Raw genomic sequence first — 22,995 nt, forward strand, 5'->3', positions numbered from 1 at the left:
CCCCCCCCCCAAAGGGCAGTTTTGGGGTCGTGCTGCCTCCCCCTTCCCCACAATTGGAGGCGGCACTGGCAAAAAGTCCTGGCATTTTTAGCAATCTAGGCTGCACGTCGGGTTTTAGATGGGTAAGAAGGGTCCAAATAATCAAAATAGCATCTAAGCCTATGACGGTGCCTTGAATCAGTGAACAAAGAACGTAAGCCTAAGCAGAGCTGCCTAGCTGGAAAGGCTCTTATGGCTCAATCCGGTCCCACTCATGAGCAATGTCCTGACTGCGGCAATCAAGCCAATAGCAGCAGAAAGCTGAAAACAGCGCGTGCCGAGACTTGAACGCGCAATCTTTCTATAACGACATCAGCACTCCACCAAGCCGCTATGGCGCCACCAAGCGTGTGATGTCCTTCTTCAGCTGTCTCTCCTCCCTGGCCAGCTCCTCTAGCCAGCCAGGCTCGCAGAATAAAATAGTGGAAGCCTCCTCCAGAAGAGTGGCAATCTCCTTCCACCGCACCTGCGACGAGGAATGGAATGGAATGGGTTCTTAGTCAGGGGCGCGGCTTTGCGCCAATTTTTAACTCATTATCTCTGTCCACGTTGGCTGTCAAGTGCATTCGTGAAAAACGGTATACACAAAAGTAAGGCGATAATAATAGCCTTATTCCCCGCAGAATAATCAGAAAATTAGAGAGTAAAACGTGAGAACACCATGGTCGTTTGAGTGTTAACCATCGTGCTAGGATCTGCAGTCACATCAATCGACATCTTAGTTTCCAGCACTTACGCAAGGTTTCCTCATCACAGTCTTCCGTGCGCACTGCATGGGTACTTCAAAAATTGCACGTCAGCTTAAGAGGTAACTCTTTTCCTGCAGTAAGAGGTAACTGCCTACAAAACAGGGTTACCACTTAATAACATTTCATTCCAACATCAGGAACGCGGCACAAATTAGCCGCAATCCGGGGAGAAATCAGGAGTTCGGATTGGGTAGACTAAGCATGTTGGCTTAGCCTCCGACCGATTTAGGAAGTGACACCCTGGTTACCAACCATTAATATTCAGCTGCCCCCCTCCCCTCCTTCTCCCAACGCAGATAAACGATGAAAGAGTTACTGCGCCGCAAAGCTATGTGCTCTTGTGTTGTGATTGCAAGTCATGTAAGCAGCTTTCCAGTCAAGTATCATGCGCCATCCTCACCGTGTCGGGGCTTCGTGTCTTCACCGACAGATGTCTCTGCGTCCTGCAGAGCTCCAGCGTCAGCACGCCCCTGAAGCGCGTCTGGCCGGGAGTCAGAGCGTCCGCCAGCAGCAGCAGCTGCCGGCACAGCTGCTCCTTCCTCTCCAACTGCTTCTCCGTCAATTCTGTAACGTCGTATATCGTCAGTGACGTTACACTGTGTCACGGCGCCATTGCCTAACCGGTGTTGCTTATGTCTGGGTGACACTGTATCGCTTTGCCAGCTTCGTTTAGAGACACTCAAAGGCAGAGCCAGCGCCTTATCTTGGGAAGTAGGTCCTCGGCTCTGCTGATGGCGTAATGTCGGTCCGCCCCGCGCGTTATCAGTTGGTTTCGTTGGTTGCCGCCCGCCGCCCGCGCCGGCAGTAGGTCGCCGTGTCATGTAGGTCGTCGTCGCCGTGTCATGTAGGCAGTAGGTCGTCGTGTTGCCGTGTCATGGTCCCAAAAACTGTGGGCGCTCAAAGGCAGAAAACAAAAGCAGATACAAGTTTTTGGTGTCAAGTCACGCACAAGGCATACCCCGTAGACTACCGAAAATTGTGGGGTCATGGCGCGTAATGTTAAAGAGATATCCTAAGAATATATATCCTGAGTCAACATAAAACTACACATCATTCTGCTCAGAATCAAACAAGGAACACGTCTGAATAAAGTTCAGGCTGGTACTTGGAAAAGTTTCGAATAGGTTAGCGTGTAAAGCTAAAAAATAATTTTCAGGAATTATCGACCTTCGCCGATCGAATCAGGGCGAGGGTTAATGTCAGTGCCAACAGTCAAAGGGTTCAGTGCTAAGGACAAAAGGTGGATGCATTTCAGCGGGCATGTCATCGCTTATGTCTATAGACACCCACGACTTCGACGCCGGCCCGACCTGGCCACGTGTAGCCTGAGGCGGTGCCGTACAGCTGCACCAGGGCATAGTTGACCTCCGCCCTCTGGCTGCAGGAGGGGTCGAGCTGGGTGAGTACGTCCTCCAGACCCTCCACCGACCGCTCCGCCGTCTTCGTCAGCTGTGCCATCGAACCCCGTCTCTCCTGCACCTGCCAGGCAGGCACAGGACGGGTCAAATGGGACGTGAGCATCCCGACGGTCAACCAGCTGGTTGTTGTGCTGTTTGTCACGACCAGGTCGTAAGCGAGATGAGGCTGTCTGGACAGTGTCACGCTCTTTCAGGTGGCTAGACATGACGATTCAAGCCCAGATAGCGAGAATTCATTCCCGTTCCATTTCGCACCGATGCATTGTTTCTGAATGAACTGGTCTAATCTCCAATCGTGACTTTATCAATAAGGCATAACACCGTATCCTCAATAAGTCCTGATGCCGCATCCTCACCAAACCGAAATCAAGTCATAGATCATGCCACCAGTCTCGTCTTCACCTCCTCCGCCGAGGATTTTTTGCCGCAACGATGGCAGCGCCACGCAGCAGCCGCCTCGAGAGGCTCTGTGCTGACCAGGGGGCCGCCGCAACCCCGGCAAGACAGCGAACTAAGCCAGGTGTTCAGCTCAGTCGGATCCAGGCAGCGCTCGCAGCGACATCTGAAGCATTTGCTGAACAACAGGTGCTGTCGCCTAGCGGCGGTATCTGCAACCAGAACCCGCGCCTCAGGGCTTGCTACAACAGCTCCAAGCATACACACACGGGACTTGGCCAGTGACGGCAACACACGGGAGTCTAGCGTCCTATTTAGCTGGTGGGAGAAGAACGCACCCCCCTAACGCTCTTAACCTGCGCCGCAGCCCTCCAACTCGGATACGAAAGCATACCAAATTAGGAGAGAAGTACGCGTGTTGTCGAGGGGTGAGGGGGGACGAAAGAAATCTGAGCCGGACGGGGGCAGTCGAGTGCGGACCGAGTCATGAGCTGAGTCATGGGTGGACGTGGAGCAAGACGAGGAAACGCTACAATTTTCTACCATCGGAGCCCCTCGTCCGGGAGAGGAAGTGTACCCCAAATGTTCTACCATCGGGCCCCTTGTCCGGGAGAGGAAGTGTACCCAAATGTTCTACCATCGGAGCCCCTTGTCCGGAAGAGGAAGTATACCCCAAATGTTCTACCATCGGAGACCCTTGTCCGGGAGAGGAAGTGTACCCCAAATGTTCTACCATCGGAGCCCCTCGTCCGGGAGAGGAAGTATACCCCAAATGTTCTACCATCGGAGCCCCTTGTCCGGGAGAGGAAGTGTACCCCAAATGTTCTACCATCGGAGCCCCTTGTCCGGGAGAGGAAGTGTACCCCAAATGTTCTACCCGCGGAGCCCTTCGTCCGGAGAAGGTAACAGGTGTCCCTAATGTTCAACAGTGCATCGAGATCAAGTTAAGAAAAGTGCACTGACATGGCCGATCCATGCTCACCTGAGGACATGCATCGTTTTTCGGAAACGTCCACTTGAACTAATGACATAGAAGAGCTTTCAGTCTGCCCGCTCCCGATTTTCTCGAGGAGAGATACCGACGCCAGGATACACCTGTCATCAAACTGAACGGCATCGGCAGCCGTAGCTAACAAGGCAGCGGCGCCGGACGCGCGAGAACGAACACGCGTCTTGAGATCATACTTCCGAGAGAATCTCATGATCAATCCGTAGCTTTCAAGATTTATACTGGTAAAAACATTTCGCCCATAAAACTCTGGGGTTCTGCTCCGAGCAGTTTAAAAACTACAGGACCGGGAAAAATAGATACTCAATTATTACGTTTGGCATTGGCCATGTTGTATGGCAATACCGTCCTGAATTGGCAATGCTGTAAGTGCCAATCTGTTCCTTATCATCAATCTGAAAATCACGCGGGAGAAATACACGCCTAAGACTATCCTCTACGTGTGCGAATTGACCCATAAAGCGCTCAAAGTTTTTTCAGATACAAGATCATTCTCGATTGCGCGTTGTGGTAAGTTGAAAAAGTAGGTCAGTTGATTTATAGGGCTGAAAAGTCATCTGTCATCTCGAAGGCAAATAAAATGAATGGAACAGTGCCCGTCCAAGTGACCCGGCCGAACGCGGTGATGTTCTGGGTCGTGCGTGGGCGTTTTACCAGAAGAGGCCTTTGTCTCACTCACCCATGGGCAGAGACGGAGAGGCTTACCAAGCCTCTCCGCCTCTGCTGCGCAGCACTTGAATCGACGTTCCCCGCTTCTCCCTTCCACTCACTCTAAAATACCTGACACCATCTCTTTCGCCCCTACATCTCTACTCGCTCTACAGTGCCCGACTTGATGACCTTCAGCTCACACTCCTGCTCACTCAACAGCTCCCGGCTGTATGACCTTGACCTCACAATCTTACTAGCTCCATAGCGCCCGACTTTATAACCTTGCATCTTGATCTCACAATCTTACTAACTCCATAGCGCCCGACTTTATAACCTTCAGCTCACACTCCTACTCGCTCCGCAGCGCCCGACGTCATAACCTCCAGCTCACACTCCTGCTCACTCCAGAGTGCCTGCGTGTAGCTGGTGGTGATCCGCTGACCGGCCGCGATCCTGACGGTAGCGCGGACGGTGATGTTGTAGCCGTCGTCGAACAAGTGCCGCGTGTTGGGCCGACAGTCGTGTTCTGCAGGGAGGCCGCCCGCGTACACGGCACGTGCCTTGGCCGAGCCGATCCGCACCTGAATGAGATGTCACACGGTCACGTGACACTGCAAACGTGTCGCAAGGCACGTTGCCATTGCGAAAACCCCGCCCACGACAAACTTGGTGGCAGGGGTGAGCCCGAAGGTCTCGACGGCCTCAGGTCTTGCACAATGCGCATGACCAGAGTAGCGTCACGCATCTTGGGCATCTCGGTATCGAAACATATCGCTGCTAAACGTGATGTCACTCACCTCGAAGGCATTTGGTGTCCAGCACGGCGCACATAGTGAGTATGACGTCCTCAGTGACGTCACACTCCGTGGGGAGGGCGGCGGTGAGGAAGGCGGCCAGTTGTGCGGCGTTCAGGACGGTAGAGGGCACTATGTCGCCGCCTCCTCCAGGTGGTGCTCCATCGAGCTGAGGGATGCCCAGGCCTGGAACACCACGAGGACCCGGGAGGACCCGATCAGGGGCAAGCACAGCTGAAACCGCATCAGCTCAAATCGTCAGCATCGCTGCGATGCGTCGGCAACATCTTCATCCCCTAGCGTTGAAGTAACACGAGGAAGACACGACACGCATCGACCACCTCAATAGCTCGCGATCGTTCATCCGGTTCACTGTGGAACGCGAGGACATTGACAAGTCACCGTTTCTAGACGTATAGTTGAGAGGGACGTCAACATGTTCAGAACATCGGTGCAGCGGAAACAAAAAGCAACCCGTGGCTGCCTGCACTTCCAGTCACACCACTCGGGCACCGTCAATTAACACATCGTGAGACGTCCTCAGCGTCGCGCAGATGTCATCAAGGACGATGACACGACTAGAAAGGGGGAACTGAACATCCTGAACCCGGTGTTCCGCAGGAATGAGTAGCCGAAAGATTTTCTTGACGGGGAGCCCAGAGAGCATGCTCAGCAAGCAGAGCAGCTTGAGGAGGCACAAACAACAAGGGCATCGTTGTCTTGCAGCAATGTCCTGTCATGGATCAGAAGAATCTCTGTGGATGACATAGAATAAGGTGGACAGCCCTCAAAGGGGATCCAACGTTCCCGAGAGCCCTTACCAAAGCTCCCGAGAACCCTTAGCAAAGTCAGACCGCCGATACCTATGAACGATGCGAGGACCTGCATATGCGACACACCATACAGCTGTTGGAGGCCCTACAAAGGGCAGACATATGGCCCTCAGTCGGTCACATCGGAGAAGCACAGAAAGGGCACCATCTGTCTGGTCTGGTGTGACTGCGCATTCGCGGCCAGGTGGCGGTCACCGACTGACGTGGGAAGCGATAGACCATCACCATCCTACTATCATCGACAGAGAGCAAACTGAAAATTTGAGAGGTTCGGGGGGCAACACACATGCCATTGGCTTACAATATATCAGTAGGATAAATGTAGACATCAGCCCAGTACGGCACCCAATCCTGCGGAAAATCCACAAATATTCAGGAGTTGAAAGATACCAAGCTCGAACACGGAGGGGATGTCTTTCCAGGTTAGCTCAATTGGAAGAGTGCTGAATTTGCAATCAAAAGACACTGGTTTGAGTATCAGCCATACCAAGGACAAAATTCGTGATATGACGCGTGCATGGGTAAGAGCAAAATATCGCCCAGATCTTCTCGGAAATATCTCTAACATCAAACATCTCGCCAACCCGATGGCGATGGACGGGGGATTTAGTGGTCTTTGTGTGCATACGAACACATACGAACATGAGGACGGTGGTCTGAGCAATTGTTCATCGGTGATAAGACGGCTCTCTCAATCGTTCAGTAAAACAACACTGAATATTTCATTTCAAATCCAGGCATATGCCGCATTCCAGTCCTTTCGCTCATTCCAGTACAAATCCTTGTCAGTCTTGTGTTTTAATGCAAACCCTCCCTATCTGTGGACATTTTGTCCGCGGCTTTCAACTCTGGGCTCTTAAAAAGAACCTATTTAAGTTTCTTCCCACTATTACACGAGTGGGCGCATGGCGTTTAGAGTGCGAGCGTATTCCGTATGTTGTTTAAAAAGCGGGGAACTGTACTTTGGCAAAATGAATTGACGCCAGGACCAAACCGACCTACTGACAGCTGCATTTTTGCAGTGTAAGTTGTAAGCGCCCGAGGGTAACCCGACCACCTCACTACCAGTTCATATACACCATTGAGCACAATCACACAACTGGTTTACGTACCCCATTCGAGCATTGGTATTCAGCTACCGCGTAATCGAGCACACTCTCCAGTGGCGCTCCATGCGAAACAGGTCAGTGAACTCTGATCACCTCTGGTTGGTTTCGCAGCAGAAGACAGCGCACGGGGCCAACGCAGCCGTAGACGGGCGAGGCGCCCGAGGCTGCCGGCCGCAGGTCAAAAGGTCGCCGCGCACGTGACCACAGCAGACACTCGTCCCGGCTGTGCCATCTGCGGAGCGCCGGGGTCAGTGTGCGCACGTCGTCGATATGATGTGATGACATCTCGATGCTTCTGACATTGATGTGGAAGCATGTTTAGGTGACTAAAGCATGACATGAAGTACAAGGTCGTCACTGTGATGACAAAATAAATCATCATTATGGTCCTCAGAGAACTTGTGCACATTGATTCGCATTACATGATGAAAGTGTACGGGGTCGGAATGTCAAATTTGGCTATTGTTGTACGAAATAGCTGTTAAAGCGAGTGTTCCACTTTGGTATGGGGTTTTGGACTGAAATAGCCATGTTAAAGGTTATTTGGCGTAGTTTGCAGCCCTTGCGCTTCTTAAGACCTAAGCCCTTCTAGTTTTTGAGCTACACGTTTGTGAAGATGTGCACACTTTTTCGAGGAGGCTGTTTCAAGGTCACCCAGACATCCATGATGCCATAATGACGTCATTTAAATCCTCTTATTCCCTTGGCATGCGGCGATCCAGGCCAAGATAAATATACTAACCGAGTCGTTCATATCTCGCGTTCGTGAGCACAACATCCATTATACTACCGTCAATTCGCTCTCTATAAATGTTGCGCAAAATAATATGACGTAATCAAACAATGACGAGTTGAAAAGCACACTAACTTAATAGAAGAATTGTGTTATCTAGAGCAGCCTTTTCCACTTAAAAGTATACGAATAGTCATAAGTGAGCTTATTTCATCACATCTGACGCCTGCTTTGATATAATGAGATGTGAAACATTCCCTTTGAATATAAATCGGAGCTTAAAGTCGAATAATCATAACAATGTGAATTACAGGGCGGAAAAAGACATAAGGACCAGCATCTAGCTCTTATGGCGGCGGGACATCCGCGTCTGACTTATGACCGTCACACGTGGAACATCCGCCTGTGACTAATGGTAGTCACACGCCGGACATTTCCTTCTGACTATTGATCATCGCGCGTCATACCACCTCTTCTCCCGCTCCAGCGGACGCTGCAAACTTACACAAATTCGCATCTCACGCTTGCTCGCATATCTTGCGGACCCATGTATTCACGTTCACATTCGGCTACATTCTTAACATTCTCGGTAAAACTCTCCTTCACGATGTATTCACGCAGTATTCATGTACAAAGTGTGAAGCAGTGCACTGCATTATCCATACTCCACTTGTTTTTTTTTGGGGGGTGGGGACTGTATGTTAGCTATCTGGAAATCGGCGTTCAGCCCAAAAATGGTGTTATCACATGTTGTTTGGTTGCGCTGGTTGGAATGATGGACCAATCCGCGGTTATTCATTCTATCACCACTGACTGACATATTTATCATCGCTGACTGACGCCTCGCGTCATGTTTATTAGAGTCAAGTTTACAGCCATCGCAAGCGTTCGCACGACTCAACGTGCACGACAGCGAATCCTTCGAGGCATCTCGTGCCAAGCGTTGATGAGCACTTGAAACGGGCGAATTGTTTGTCACAATGTCCCAAATGCCATACCTGGAGCAGTCAGGACGACACAGGCTCCAGCCGCACTTCGGACACCGGACTGCCGGGGGTGTGAGTTGACCTTGCGCTGTGTCATAGGTCAAAGGTCGGTGACAGCCCAGGCACACGGGCCCGGTAGCCTGCTTTGGTCCGACTATGAGAGGGGGCTCCTGCAGGATTATGTCGCCTGGAAAAAGAGCGAGCCGTCTCAGCACACTGCGCACTGAAAACAGCACAGGCGGGGGTTCTGGCGCGATCATGGCAATAGTGAATCCTGTGCCAAAACAAGCGCAAAAAGATGCCATAGAAAATGGCGCTTTGCTTTCATCACCGCTCCTTTTTCGATAAGGTGGGCAATTTGATGAGCTCTTTTGGTGCGACCCGGCAAATACAGACTTGAATTTGGATACAAATGCTACGTAGCATTTTGCGCTTTGCTTCAGACATTGTGACCCTCCGCTAATTTATGGCAGACTCCAATTTTGAGCGCAACTGTTGATGCATGCATGCCACCTCTGAATGCGGCAGCAAAAGCCTGCTGTTGTCTGCTGCCTAGAAGTCATGTGTAGTCCAACAGACAAGAGGATCAGAGATACATGTCTTTACCGGCAGACAGAGCTTCACTGCCCAAATAATTGGCGCGTGATACCTCGGCGCTAAATCACGTGAGATGTTTGATAGGTCACCAAGGGCGCATTGTCATTGCTTTCATTGTACACTACCGGGCTGGATGGTTCTGGTGGCCACCATGAAGCGCCCCTCTTCTGGCGTCGTCTCCACCCTCCACGCCTTACACGCCGGCTTGTGTTTCTTCCAGTGCTGCTTCTGGTGGTCCCTGCTGCAATAATGGACCTGGTGACACGGAGCAGAGGACGTCACCCGACCGGGCCACGCGCAGCAGAAGACTACCCGACCGGGCATCACGGAACAGATAATTGTGTCATGGCATGACAGAAAGTCCAGCCATTCAGTTTGTCACACGTCATTGAGCAGAGACTACGAAATGGTTTGCGTTTATCATTCTCTTTCTTTCCCATTAGGAAAAAAGCACTGTTTCGGAAGTGCCTTAACAGGTAGTTTGAGCTGCTAGTGATGGTTAATAATAACCCAGCCCTTGTTCAGAGTGATCTTAGGGGGGAGGGGGCAACCTATTCCCTGAAAATAACCCACACCTTCAGCCACCACGTGCCTCACCATCCGCCTGCCATACGCACCGTTTGGCAGCTAGCGCAGGCCATGGAGGAGGACACGCCGCACACGGGACACTGACGGTCCAGCTTCGGCATGGTGCTGCCGTCGACACTGCGGGACGAACAGGTGGCGGCTCAGCGCTCCGAGGCGTTCACGTTCTGGCGGAGAGGCAGGCGGTGGTCATCCAGGAAAATACTGCGAGCGTTGGGCCAGTGGTGTAGTTTCGTAAAAATAAGTTGGGAGACGGGGCAGTAAAAAAGGAAATCTTCCGCCAAATACGCCAACGAATGGTTTCCCCCTGGATTTAGCGCGCCTATTCTCAAGGCTGGGGAGCTGCAGCATGCATTAGAAATTTGGGTTGGGGCTGGAGCTGGAGCCCAAGTTGGGGACTAGAGCCCCTAACTGAATGGGAAACTACATTCCTGCATGGGGTGTTGCAGTGAAGCAACGTAAATACGCAGCAGTAATATTCTTACGAGCGAAGAAAATAAAAGAGTACTTAAAACCCGGTTTCAAATAAGCAGAGACCATGTCAACGAGCAAACTCGACAAAACAGCCGTGCTTCATGAGTAGATCGGCACCAAAATTCCGACAGACGGAGGGTGCCACAGCGATTATCAAGCGTCTCTTTCCGTCTCGTCTGTCTCGCGGCGCGCCGACCCACACCCTTTTATTTGCCCTGCTGTCATCGCCGGCGCACGCGGCTGGCCCCAGGCCACGCGCGCGCCTATCCCGGGGTCAAAAGGTCTCGCCAGTGGCCCAGGTAATGGGGCGGTGACTTTGGCACGGTGCCAGCCTTCTGTTGGGAGCGGCCAGGATGATAAGTGGCGGGCCGTTGCGCCAAATATACCCGGCGGAGGTGTTCGAGCGACTGGCGCAGTCGACGCCGGCGGCGACGTACAGAGGCGACCTAAGCCCGCGCCGCCGTCTACGTCGGAGCCTGGGCCAGGGCGGCGGGGCGACGACAGATGAAGGACCAGGGATGCACCGGGCGAATCATTCAACGTGACAGGCTACTACGGACCCGGATGACCGGTCTGGCTATGCGGCTCGTGTGGTTCGACTTTGACGTTATGGTGTGTGACCTAACTGTGACGTGATGGTGTGTGACCTGATCGTGGTGTGACGGTGTGTGACCTAACTGTGGCGTGATGGTGTGTGACCAAACCGTGATGTGATGGTGTGTGACCTAACTGTGACATGATGGTGTGTGACCTAACCGTGACGTGATAGTGTGTGACCTGACCATGATTTGATGGGGCATCATCTGAATGTGACGTGATGGTGTGTGACCTGGATGTGGCACATCAGAAATGAGAATGCTGTTCTTCGGTAAAAGTGGCAAAGATCCAGTAACAAACATTGTGGTCCCATACCAACACGCCGCGCGAGGACATTTTTCCTTAAACTGGTTCACTCAAAATTGTTCCGGAGCATTTGCTTGGTCGATATATATATATATATATATATATATATATATATATATATATATATATATATATATATAGTTGTAAACGGGGGCGGTACCACCAGCAAAATTCAGCAAAATTTTGACTAAAGGACTGAAAGATACAGAGAGGCAGTTAAGAGATGATGTACATATTATTGTGCGCCAAGCGGACACGGCACCTGTCTTCGTCAACTTGGATCGGACAGCGTACATCAGCAAGATAGGCGAAATCTTGTCAGATGAACGTGAGCTCCAGATTATTGAACAGGACTCCACAAACCGGCTTCGGATTAAGTCAAGCATTTTGTTTTTAACTCCACCAATGCGCTTGTGGGAGGTGTTCACTTTCTCAGATAATCGCTGGCTATCTCTCAAGCTATGCTTATGGAGGTGTAAGACCCATAACAATGGAAACCCCTGACGCTCATCATTTACCGGTGAACATACCAACACAAAAGCTAAAAAAAACTTACCCCTTTTTGAGCCCATATATCCTAGCTCAGCAACGCAGTGACTCTGTTGATGAGTTCCTTGACATTTTCTGAACGCGACGCCCCAACCGTGAGCCTGCGTCGATGGACTCTGTTGATGAGTCCCTTGATATCTGGTGAACAGGACGCCCCAACTGTGAGCCTGCGTCGATGGACTCTGTTGATGAGTCCCTTGATATCTGGTGAACAGGACGCCCCAACTGTGAGCCTGCGTCGATGGACTCTGTTGATGAGTCCCTTGATATCTGGTGAACAGGACGCCCCAACTGTGAGCCTGCGTCGATGGACTCTGTTGATGAGTCCCTTGATATCTGGTGAACAGGACGCCCCAACTGTGAGCCTGCGTCGATTGATGTAGAGAGCTTGCTCATCAAATCTCCGATCGGCACCACGATTAAGATCATTCCAAGTATCATGTATCACAATCGGTGTGGCGTCCTTCCCTCTCTGCAGCTCTCTTCCGCTATTCTCGAGCAGCTGATCAGAGCTTACATCGCCGATACACCGTTCAGAAGCCCTAAAGGTAAGCTATATGTTCAGAAAGATAGGTTTGCCATGGGATCACCCCTGGTCCTCTGTTTGTTAACTCTGACATGGTTCAGGTCGAGGACTTTGCCCTTACTAATCCTATAACCGCCCCCGGCACATATTGCAGGTGTGTCGATGGCATCATCCTTGACGTAACATCATGACATCATCCTTGACATCACCCTTGACGACCCGCACCACTTGTAGCGCCTCATTGTAGCGTTTGAAGACAGTTCTGTCCTCCACTTCACCTGTGAAAAAGCAGGAAAAGCACACTTCCTGTCCAAGACGTTCTTATAGAAGCCAGGGGAGAGAAGGGAGGGAGGGAGGGAGGAGGTGTCGTCACAATCGCTTATCGCAAGCCCTCTAAGGTGAGGCTCACAATGAACGCCCGTAGTAAATGGCCCAAAATGTATACAAAGGACGCTGTTGGAGCCTGTGTTCGATAGGCATTGCGCACACGTTCCAGCTATAAAAGCTTAAATGCTGAACTCTGCCGCGTTACATAGCTTACGGTTGCAGAAAACGGAAGAGTTCCGAATAGTTTTGTATCGCTTTTGAGATTGGATGACGACATATTCGAGCGCTAAATTTCTAATCATACAGGTGAAGACGACACATGTCTCTTGGTGAATTGTTTTTTATCGTAGCAGACGATGTTTAATGCAACGCACGAAGGACTGAAAAAAACTAGCCAGGAGCTGCCCTGAGTGGAAAACGCCATACTCTTTAATGGCCCATGCCATGCCATGCCATGTATATATATATATATATATATATATATATATATATATATATATATATATATATATATATATATACACACACACATATATATATATATATACACACACACATTTATATATATATATATATATATATATACACACATTTATATATATATATATATATATATATATATATATATATATATATATATATATATATATATATATATATATATATGCTGGCTTACTCATGGTGTCGTGATGCACATCAAAATATGCCAACTAAGTTGTACTTCTTATATCAACTCCCAACGTGTTTCACAACTCATAAACGCTGCACCGTCAGGCAAAACACACAATTACAGCATACATCATGATGTTTCAACACACCCACACAACACAAACACGAGGCGCAACAAAACTTGTATACAACAGCTTCTTGGACGTAAAATTATCCCTTACCGGCGTTGGGGTCCCAACAATTGGCACAGGGCCTCCAGTGCTGCTAGCAGAAATGGGATGGAGGGCACCTTCGTCACTGGAGCCCCTCATTGATACTGGGTCCTTCCATGGTCTCACTACGGACTTCTTTATCATGAGTTCTCAAATATCATTTCATTGTCAATAAACCCCGCTCAGCACAAAGTAGTCTCTAATATTCGCGGTTCCGTTCATGTCCCATTTCAGCCAGCGTGCTTCTCGCCGACTTAGGTCATCTGGACAGCGCAGGAGCTTGTTAGGTACTGTGCGCCAGTGACCGACACAGTGACCGACAGTAACCCCGACAGTGACCGCCAGTGACCGCCAGTGACCGACACAGTGACCGACAGTAACCCCGACAGTGACCGCCAGTGACCGCCAGTGACCGACACAGTGACCGACAGCAACCCCGACAGTGACCGCCAGTGACCGACACAGTGACCGACACAGTAACCCCTCACTGTTTCAGGGACTCCGACCAATGCAGATCGTCGGCCCCAGCCTGATCCCCGCTTGGGAAGTGGGTCCCCAGGCCCCAGACTGCCACGGAGTGGACTGTTCGGTGATGGTGGCCATCACAGGACTCTCATTTTGGCAGCGTGGGCCCTTGACCTAAGCAGGTCCCTCTCATTGTTTCATGGGCGCCGAGCAGTGTAAATCGTGTACTACGGTCGTGTCTGCATGGAAAATGGCCTCCGACCCTATATATATATATATATATATATGTGGCCTATATAATAGTTTTCCTGCACGGAAAACGGCCTCCGACCCGTTCCTGCGGGTTAGGCCCCCCGAAAGCGAACTCCGGCCAGTCATTTTGGCCATTCAATCGGGTTGCTGATCGTCGGTTCCAATCAGCCCGTGGACACCGTCGGGACCTTAGGGGAGGGTGTGCCCTCTGCCTCCCCTCACGCCTCCCTCCACACCCCTGTCATTTACTCGTGAGTTTTGCGACACCCCAGTCATTTCCAGGCTAAGCCAGAAAGTAAAGTGCCTCGTAACAATCAGCTGTCCTTTATGGGTTGACCATTTACGACGTGCGCAAATTTGAAGCAAATGGCCGCCACGAAGCACCAAATGAAAGTGTGCTCTCTGAAAGGACAGCTGCCGCAAGTACTTGCACCCCCATCAGTGAAGATCGGTGAAGTAAAATTTTCCTGCACATTTGCCTGATTAACTGGCAACTTACTTTCTTCGCCGCTTTTTTGTGACCTAAGCGAAGCACGTTTCAGCTCGCTGTGGGGAGCGTGTTTGCTACCGCGCAGGTACCCGAGCTGTTTTTTATGCTTGAACAAAACGTTTTCAGCAGCGTCCAAAGTCCCCAGTGAAGTTCTGCACGATATTTGGAGCGCAGCTCGGTTTCTTAGCGATAGCTGTAATCTGGGAAAAATTCCTGATCTTTGATTTGGTTTTCGTTGATATTTCCTGCTACGCATTTTCGGATGGTTCTCACTCACATTTCTGGCGATACTGCTGGCCTGCAGTGGGAGATCTCCTGAAGATGTTGGTGGTTTCCGTTTTCGTTCAAACCGCGGTTTCCTGGTGTCTCTTGAACTCTCTCAATAGCCTTCCCACTCAGTAGCCTCTTCAAGTATCAGGGAAATTATCGGTAATGCTTAAGGGTCCCCGATCCGGCTCACCTCGACGCTGCCTGTTTGGCTCACACCGTAGGTCCTGGTCTGGCTCACACCGCATCTCCTGGTCTGGCTCACATCGCAGCTCCTGGTCTGGCTCACACCGTAGCTCCTGGTCTGGCTCACACCTTATTTCTTGGTCTGGCTCACGCAGTAGCTTTCGGTCTAGCTCACAACCTATTTCCTGGTCTTGCTCACTCAGTAACACCCAGTCTTACTCACCGGGTATTTTCTGGTCTGGATCACTGAGTAGGTCCTGGTTTGGCTCACACCGTAGCTCCCGGTTTAGCTCACAATGCAGCTCCCTGAGAGACGCCCACCAGCCTCATAAGCTCCGGGTGAAGCCCCGGCACAGTTCTGGGGGCGGAAGTTGGCTCGACTCTCCCGCCCCGGCACAAGATGAACGCAGACAGCTGGTCTAACGCAGTGGCGGAGTCAGCGGACGCCAGCGGGTGGTGCTGCAACGACAGTGACGGAGTCAGCGGACCCCATAGCATCGCATGGGCATAGATGCATAAGCAACGCTGTCACAGCGGCAATATAATTCATGTAACAAACAATGAGGGTCCGCAAATGCACGGTCATGTATCGCGTCTTTCCACGCTTTCATTTCTTTATTTTCTTCAATTTCTTGTCATTTCATCGATTTCCTATCGCACATTTCACGAGACATACCAGGAGTTCCCAAGCAAGCGTGTTCTTGAATGGGCAAACAAAATAACCACGGTTCGACTACTCCATGCATTTCGAAGCTCTACGTACCATTGGTCATCCTAATACCTTAACAGTTCACTGCTTTAGCTCAGCTCTCACAGGCGAATTCCCTGAATATCCCCATTTCCCCTCCTTATACCCCTCCCCCGCTAAATACCACGCCGACACGACCAATCCCCACCGGCGAGAGGCTCGCTGCGCCCCCCCCCCCCCCTCCCCCGTCCCGCGCGTCGCCGGGGCTGATCTGTGTCACAGCGGCCCCTGTGGCATGTTCACAGGCACGTGCCAGCTGACAGCGTGACGTAACGGCTCATTGGGCGGGCGATGTGTCGGGCGCGAAGCACTGGGCGTCTCCGGCCGGCAGCCACATCGTCACATTGTCACATCGTCACATTGTCACATCGTCACATTGTCACATTGTCACGCCGTCACATTGTCGCATTATCACGCTGGCACATCGTTACACCTCGCGCTGCCACACTGTCATACTGTCACATTGCCACATCGTTACACCGTCACACCGTCACACCGTCGCACTGTCACGGCGTCACACCGTCATATCGTCACACTGTCACATCGTCACATTTTCACATGTTCACACCGTCACACCGTCACATCGCTACACCATCACACCGTCACACCATCACACCGTCACACCATCACACCGTCACACCATCACATCCCACAACTCACAAATCACGCCGTCACACTTCATACCGCCACATCGTCACACCATCTCCACGTGACGTGCCACATGACGGTGCAGTGGTGTGTGATGGGTGTGTTGTCAGCTGGGCATGGCTCGCGCTGGTTGTGAGGCGGGGAGTTAAGGCTGCTCAACGCTTTGCTTACAATCGGGTTAAAGCCACCGGTCCCAGCTGGCCAGCTGCTTTGTAACATTCATGACGGAACGAGGCACACAGAGCCCTGCAGTATGTAAGCGGCAGGCAACCTCACGAGTCCCACCCTTAGATGGCTCTGGGGCAGGTTATAACGGTCGTGTCGAAGGCAGACCACGCTGACTTCTCCGCGAAGCCGCTGGGGTCCTGCTGTGCCGACGGGCACTGGAATGTTGCGGCACAGTCTAACAATACAAATTTGAAGCTGGAAATCAGAGATCTGGCGTCAATGGTGGGCGACGGAGGCAATTGCCCGAGTTGAGTTTTAGTCGCAAATCTGCAAAGTTGCTTCATAATTGTGCAGTCAATGTTTAAGAACCACGTCCTTGATCTTATCTGGTATGTATAAGCCGGCTTAGGGAAGAGTTTTCAGGTAGTGACTGCTCTCCAGCTCATGTGATTCACATCCCTGATGTGATATCAGGGTCCAAGTCGCCCACACCTTGGCTGTTGTGATGGTGCAGAGCTGTGTGCGACAGCTCAGAGGTGTCTCCAGCGATAGCTTAGGAGATGTTTAGTGACGCCTCAGGGGTGCGTTAGGACGACTGTCCTGAAGTGACGGCTCCCCTCTCGTGACGACTCCCCTATTGCGTCGTCTCCCCTATCGCACCGTCTCCCCTATCGCACCGTCTCCCCTATCGCACCGTCTCCCCTATCGCACCGTCTCCCCTATCGCACCGTCTCCCCTATCGCACCGTCTCCCCTATCGCACCGTCTCCCCTATCGCACCGTCTCCCCTATCGCACCGTCTCCCCTATCGCACCGTCTCCCCTATCGCACCGTCTCCCCTATCGCACCGTCTCCCCTATCGCACCGTCTCCCCTATCGCACCGTCTCCCCTATCGCACCGTCTCCCCTATCGCACCGTCTCCCCTATCGCACCGTCTCCCCTATCGCACCGTCTCCCCTATCGCACCGTCTCCCCTATTGCGTCGTCTCCCCTATCGCACCGTCTCCCCTATCGCACCGTCTCCCCTATCGCACCGTCTCCCCTATCGCACCGTCTCCCCTATCGCACCGTCTCCCCTATCGCACCGTCTCCCTGTGACGTCTTTCCTGCCGCGTCCGCTCCCCTTCAGGGGCACCTTGCGCCGCCTCTGCAGTTTTGGACGCAGAACAATCCGCAGTCGGGTATAAATACCGTCCGGCGGGCTGGCACGCTCCGAGCACGCCGGACCAGCCCCGAACCGGGACTGAGCCGGCGCCCTGGCACTGGAAACTGCCGGTTCAGAGATTGCACGCGGCCGGAGCTCCTCTGATCATTTACGGAAGTCGGTCAGTGCTCACAGCGGCGAATCAATGCCCGGCCTTCGTAACGAGGCCGCGCGCCGAGGGGGGCCATTGCGAGGGCGCCCGGGGGCTCCAGGAAGCTCGAGTGCACGCACGGCTCTGGCCGCGGGGCTGGGAAGAGGGCGGTGCACTGTCCTCGTGACCCTGACTGTCTCGGGGTGAAAGTGTTGGTACAGGAGACCCTGGCCGCTTTCATACGGCCTCTGCCTATGCAAACTGCTGCTGTAGCCGGCTTCCGCCTGCGGCGGGGGTTCCCAGTGAGGACCTCGCCTGCAGGCGACGAAGATTGCCAGTGAGAGCCTGCGCTTGTCGACGCCGGGGATTTTCTAAGTAAGGGCCTATCCCTGTCGACGCCGGGGATTTTCTAAGTAAGGGCCTATCCCTGTCGACGCCGGGGATTTTCTAAGTAAGGGCCTATCCCTGTCGACGACGAAGATTGCCAGTGAGAGCCTGTGCCTGTCGACGCCGGGGATTTTCTAAGTAAGGGCCTATCCCTGTCGACGACGAAGATTGCCAGTGAGAGCCTGTGCCTGTCGACGCCGGGGATTTTCTAAGTAAGGGTCTGTCCCTGTCGACGATGGAGGTTTCCAGTGCCAGTGTCTCTGTGTGTAGACGATGAAGGTTTCCCAATGTGAGGGCCTTTGCCTGAAGACAACGGAGATAAACAGCATGAGGGCCTCTGTCTGTATACGGTGGGGATTGCCAGTGTGTGAGCCTCTGTCTGTCGACAGAGTTTCGGTGGCACAGCCGGAATAGGGCCGAGAAGAAGCGATGTTGAAAAAAGTGGGGATCATATACCTTGCTTTGTTGCAAGGCCTGATTCCACTTCCTAAACCACTGCCTATGGTTTCATATTTTCTACGGCCAGCCGGCCGATACAAAAATGATAATAACTATCAAACTAAGTGAACTAAATAGCTACCAAATATTAGCGACCAGCCTACCCGATTTCGATAATGCCAGGTTTGCCTTACAAATTCCAATTCATTATTTCATGGGGAAAAATGTGCGCCGCGTTAGTCATATTTAACCCGACTATAGCCAGAACAAAGGCCTCATTCATCAAGCACAATAATTGAGACAAATTCATTTCATGCGTTTATAATTTAACTGAAGCAATTTGAACGTACCGGTAAGTGCCCATCCGAAGAACAAGAACAGATGAAAAACATGCCACGCCATAAACGTGAGGACCGTTTGCTGTAGTAAATACGGCTGATGTGTACGATTTGGTGGGTTGGGATTGGAGCGAGAGAGTGTATAACGCAAGGAAGATGTGAAGCTGTGATAGATCCGGGCAACTGTGTATCAGGACGTATCGTTTATATGACCTTCCAATGACAGCGATGTTTTTCTCTGGCTGCATATTCTAAGGCTTGCGCAGATTTGATTAGCTCATTTCGACTTGTGCGTCTAGTCGCGATGCCTTGTTATCGTGTAAAAACAGCTGAAGTATAATGGCAAACAGCCGGTGCTTGACAGGCGGGTTAGCAATTTTGACCTTACGCATAGGCACTGTTTTCACGAAAAAGCTCACTAAATATATTTAAATATTACCGCACGCAGATGTATCCAGAGATACTTCGTCTCTGGAAGAGTGACTGGTGTTTTGTTCCCCTCTCCTACGCTGCTGTCTCAGCTATGATGTACAAGCAGGCGCGCAGCCACGATATTTTTAAGGTACGGGCCTGGAGCTCGGGGATTACGCCTCACGCCAGCCTTCAACTTTCTGTTGGGAGGAAAGTGAAAAGTTTTTGTGGTGGAAAGCGGAAACACCGGATCTAGGGAGATCCGGAGCCCCTCCCTGGCTGCGCTCCTTCGTCGAAGCAGGCATGGTGGTCTCCAAACAAGAAGCCTCAGCGGCAGACGGAAATGCGTAGATGGTCTGCATTGCCATCTTGCGGAAAAACCGCCAATTGACAACCCTTGGTTCAATTATTTGAATACTTTCTTCGAGTGACTCTGTCCAACACACGACGCCATCGTCGTTTGTCTCGACTTAAAAAGTATTGGTGATCGAGAAACATTTCTGTTCCGTTCAGTTGTTCTGGCGAAAGTGAACGTATTTTTCGTCCGTGTGTGCTTGCAAGGCTACAAAATAGGAAGTCACGTGAGAGCTGTGGTAGCTAGATACTTTTACGCCTACGGTGACAGTTAATGGACTTTATCAACGTGCAAACGTGACCCAAACACACAAGGAACGTGGGCTTCTGGCTTGGTAGCGTGTCGTCGCACTTTGCGCTCGGTTAAACATCACTGGTTAGACTTGGAAAACAAATAATACACTGGTCATGGCTGGTGAGTTCAGGCCAGGAGACACGTCATAACAAACATGTAATGACAGGCTGGTTCGGGTCATGGCTTACACTGCATCAAGCAGACTCATAGAACGTTCGCGATTCTGTCATAAACAGGCGATGAACATGCATTTCTATCCCCTATGCAACAGCGTCCATCCTGCGGGATCAACTCCAACGGGGCAGCTGTATTTGCTATTGTCGAGGCTATTGCTGCCGCCGTATTTGCCGCCGCTGCAAACGACTGGTGACGTCACGTGCTAGATCAGCAGGAAGCCGCAGCCCGCAGAGGGCTGAAGGGTCATTGTCGGATCGCCGGTCCCTCGAGAGGGACAGAGTTAGCCGACAGCTTGGTGAGCATCAAATGCCTGGCAGGTTTTGAATGAGCGGGGGTTTAATCTGTTCGTACGTGAGCCGCCGCTGGTACTGCTTCTCAATGATTCGGCCCCGTTTTAGCTTTGTCATTTATGGCAGTCGATTTGCGGCATTTTTTGTGGTTCTCCAAATGAGCGAAAGAAAGAACTGGTTTTAATCTGAGGAGAAATCAGAATCGAAGATAGCGTCAAAAAGGGCCCTGCCGAATGCAGTGCTTACAGTACCTCGTTGGGTAATCTGAGGGGCTCAAGATTTACGGCCTGGAGGGAAATGCAAGCGACCAACGAAACATGCAGGTATTTATGTGTTTATTTCAGTGGATGATTCGCATTTGGTGTGGCTATTTGTCACGAAACAGCACACATACTACGCACCTACTCATATACTACGCACTGTTAACGATAGTGGAGCAAATCAGACCTTATAAACGCACTGCAACATCTATATCCTTGTCCGTACCACGCTTTCTTGCGATCACGATATCGAACATAAAGTGAAATGCATCGTGCTTGAACCATCATCCAGCGCACCCCGAAATAAACTCCGCATCAACCATGCGTTATTACAGTGGTGACCCCGTGTTGTTCTCAGTTCTGACGCTAGAGCTCACCAACAGTGGTAAACCCGTGTTGTTCTCACTTCTGACACTAGAGCTCACCAACAGTGGTAACCCCGTGTTGTTCTCACTTCTGACACTAGAGCTCACCAACAGTGGTAACCCCGTGTTGTTCTCAGTTCTGACACTAGAGCTCACCAACAGTGCACTGTCGACCACTTCTGCGGTCGTTTTATCCGTATGACAATGACCATCGAAATATCACGTTGAATGAATGGTATACCACAGCATTGCCACCAGCCACACTTACACCAGCTCGCAGCTTCCTTTGTGATGTTTCTCCATCTCAGACTAGGGCATCAATCAGTGACTGTTCGCAGACGGTCAGCAATGTTGGAGCCACGTCGCGCAAATACACAGGACGTAAAATTGTCTCTTACTGGCGTTGTGGTCCCAACAATTGGCACAGAGCCTCTTTTTGGCCAGGGTTTTCTTAGCATTGTCAGGCATTGTGTGCTATCGTGGCCTGGTCCCGTGAGTTAATTGACACGGCGATGGCATGATCATCAAACTGTAACATCATTTAAGGGATAGGTCCAGAAAGGTAGAGGGCGCTGGAGCCTATTTCCTCCCTCTCGGACCATTCCGGGGTCAAGGAAATGATGAAGGTTCCCTAAATCTTCCCCTTTTCATTTCTTTTCTTTCAAAAACAGTAGCAGTTGAGCAACTGAGTCGATAGGAATGCACGTGTCTGATCAAGAGTGGTTCCAGGAACTCTTTCGCTGATCACGTAGCTAACCGAATGCACAAAAACTGCCCTGTTCATAAGTCTCTCCGCTGGAACGATACGTAAAACAGCGCCATCACTTTGTTTACTTTCGGGGGGTGGGGTCGTGCTTGAGCCCCCCCTCCCCAATGCTTTTCTGAGCCCTCTCAATACGTATGAGCAAAGAGGAAATATTGGACCAGATAGTTAACAGAACAATTGTCTTAACTATTCGTATATCAGCAGGAGCCTAAAGACATCACTATTAGCATCATATTAGTTTTGTACAAAGTAGTATCTTGTGGGTATTTATTTTTGTTATGCCAGCTCCTTCATATGTTAAGCCAGCCTGCAAATGTTTGAAAAGGTTTTTTTTCAAAACATTATGCCTGCATTGGCATGAAAACAACTGACTGTGATGTGCAGCAGCTTTTAAAAGTGCATGGTGACCAAGAAAAACTTAACGCATGTTTACCTCAACAGTGGCGAGCGCATTCGTCGCATAATCGTGGCTGCGGCGGTTATACGACACGGTCAGTGACAGCGGCAGCCACTTTACATCCTTTAGGTGCAAAGACTTCTAATATTTTTTCTGTGACTTACACCCCATTCTACGCTTTTGACAAGGAGGCAGTTCACATTCGCTTGAAATGGGAGGTCATTCTTTTGCAGCAAAATAATCTTGAGGCTACAAAATATTTAAAAGTTTTTTCAATTTTCACGCCGAGGATACAGATTCAAAGTGGCCCAAAATTCGAGCAAAAATCAGGTTTTTGGGGGTAGGCTAGGTGAGGCTAGGTCTCTGGGTAGGCTAGGTCAACCTCTTCGGCCGAGGCCTCCAATCAATAGTATAAAACGACACCACTGACAGAAAATAA

The 22,995-nt window shown here is 51.0% G+C and overlaps 1 protein-coding gene across 1 annotated transcript; it reads right to left on the minus strand.

Annotated features, from left to right (window-relative positions):
* Positions 1 to 6: 6 nt before the first annotated feature.
* Positions 7 to 15,592, minus strand: LOC119104670 (SET domain-containing protein SmydA-8). Its single transcript, XM_037228389.1, has 11 exons — positions 15,044 to 15,592; positions 9,932 to 10,066; positions 9,440 to 9,569; positions 8,730 to 8,904; positions 7,092 to 7,230; positions 5,198 to 5,242; positions 4,666 to 4,843; positions 2,609 to 2,814; positions 2,099 to 2,267; positions 1,189 to 1,352; positions 7 to 505 (listed from the first exon to the last, which is right to left on the minus strand). The coding sequence occupies exons 2-11, from the start codon at positions 10,001 to 10,003 to the stop codon at positions 371 to 373; spliced, it is 1,413 nt and encodes a 470-aa protein (XP_037084284.1). The 5' UTR covers positions 10,004 to 10,066; positions 15,044 to 15,592; the 3' UTR covers positions 7 to 370.
* Positions 15,593 to 22,995: the final 7,403 nt, after the last annotated feature.

Source organism: Pollicipes pollicipes, unplaced genomic scaffold (assembly GCF_011947565.3).
Source record: "Pollicipes pollicipes isolate AB1234 unplaced genomic scaffold, Ppol_2.1 Scaffold_6052;HRSCAF=7182_pilon_pilon_pilon, whole genome shotgun sequence".
NCBI lineage: Eukaryota > Metazoa > Arthropoda > Thecostraca > Pollicipedomorpha > Pollicipedidae > Pollicipes > Pollicipes pollicipes.

What these genes read in the sequence shown, in the direction of transcription:
- LOC119104670 (XM_037228389.1), bottom strand. Translation starts at nt 10,003, where the DNA reads ATGCCGAAGCTGGACCGTCAGTGTCCCGTGTGCGGCGTGTCCTCCTCC. An exon ending in TGTCGTCCTGACTGCTCCAG is followed by an intron (nt 7,231 to 8,729) that starts GTATGGCATTTG and finishes GGCGCTCCGCAG; the next exon opens with ATGGCACAGCCGGGACGAGT. An exon ending in CTACACGCAGGCACTCTGGA is followed by an intron (nt 2,815 to 4,665) that starts GTGAGCAGGAGT and finishes TTCTGGTTGCAG; the next exon opens with ATACCGCCGCTAGGCGACAG.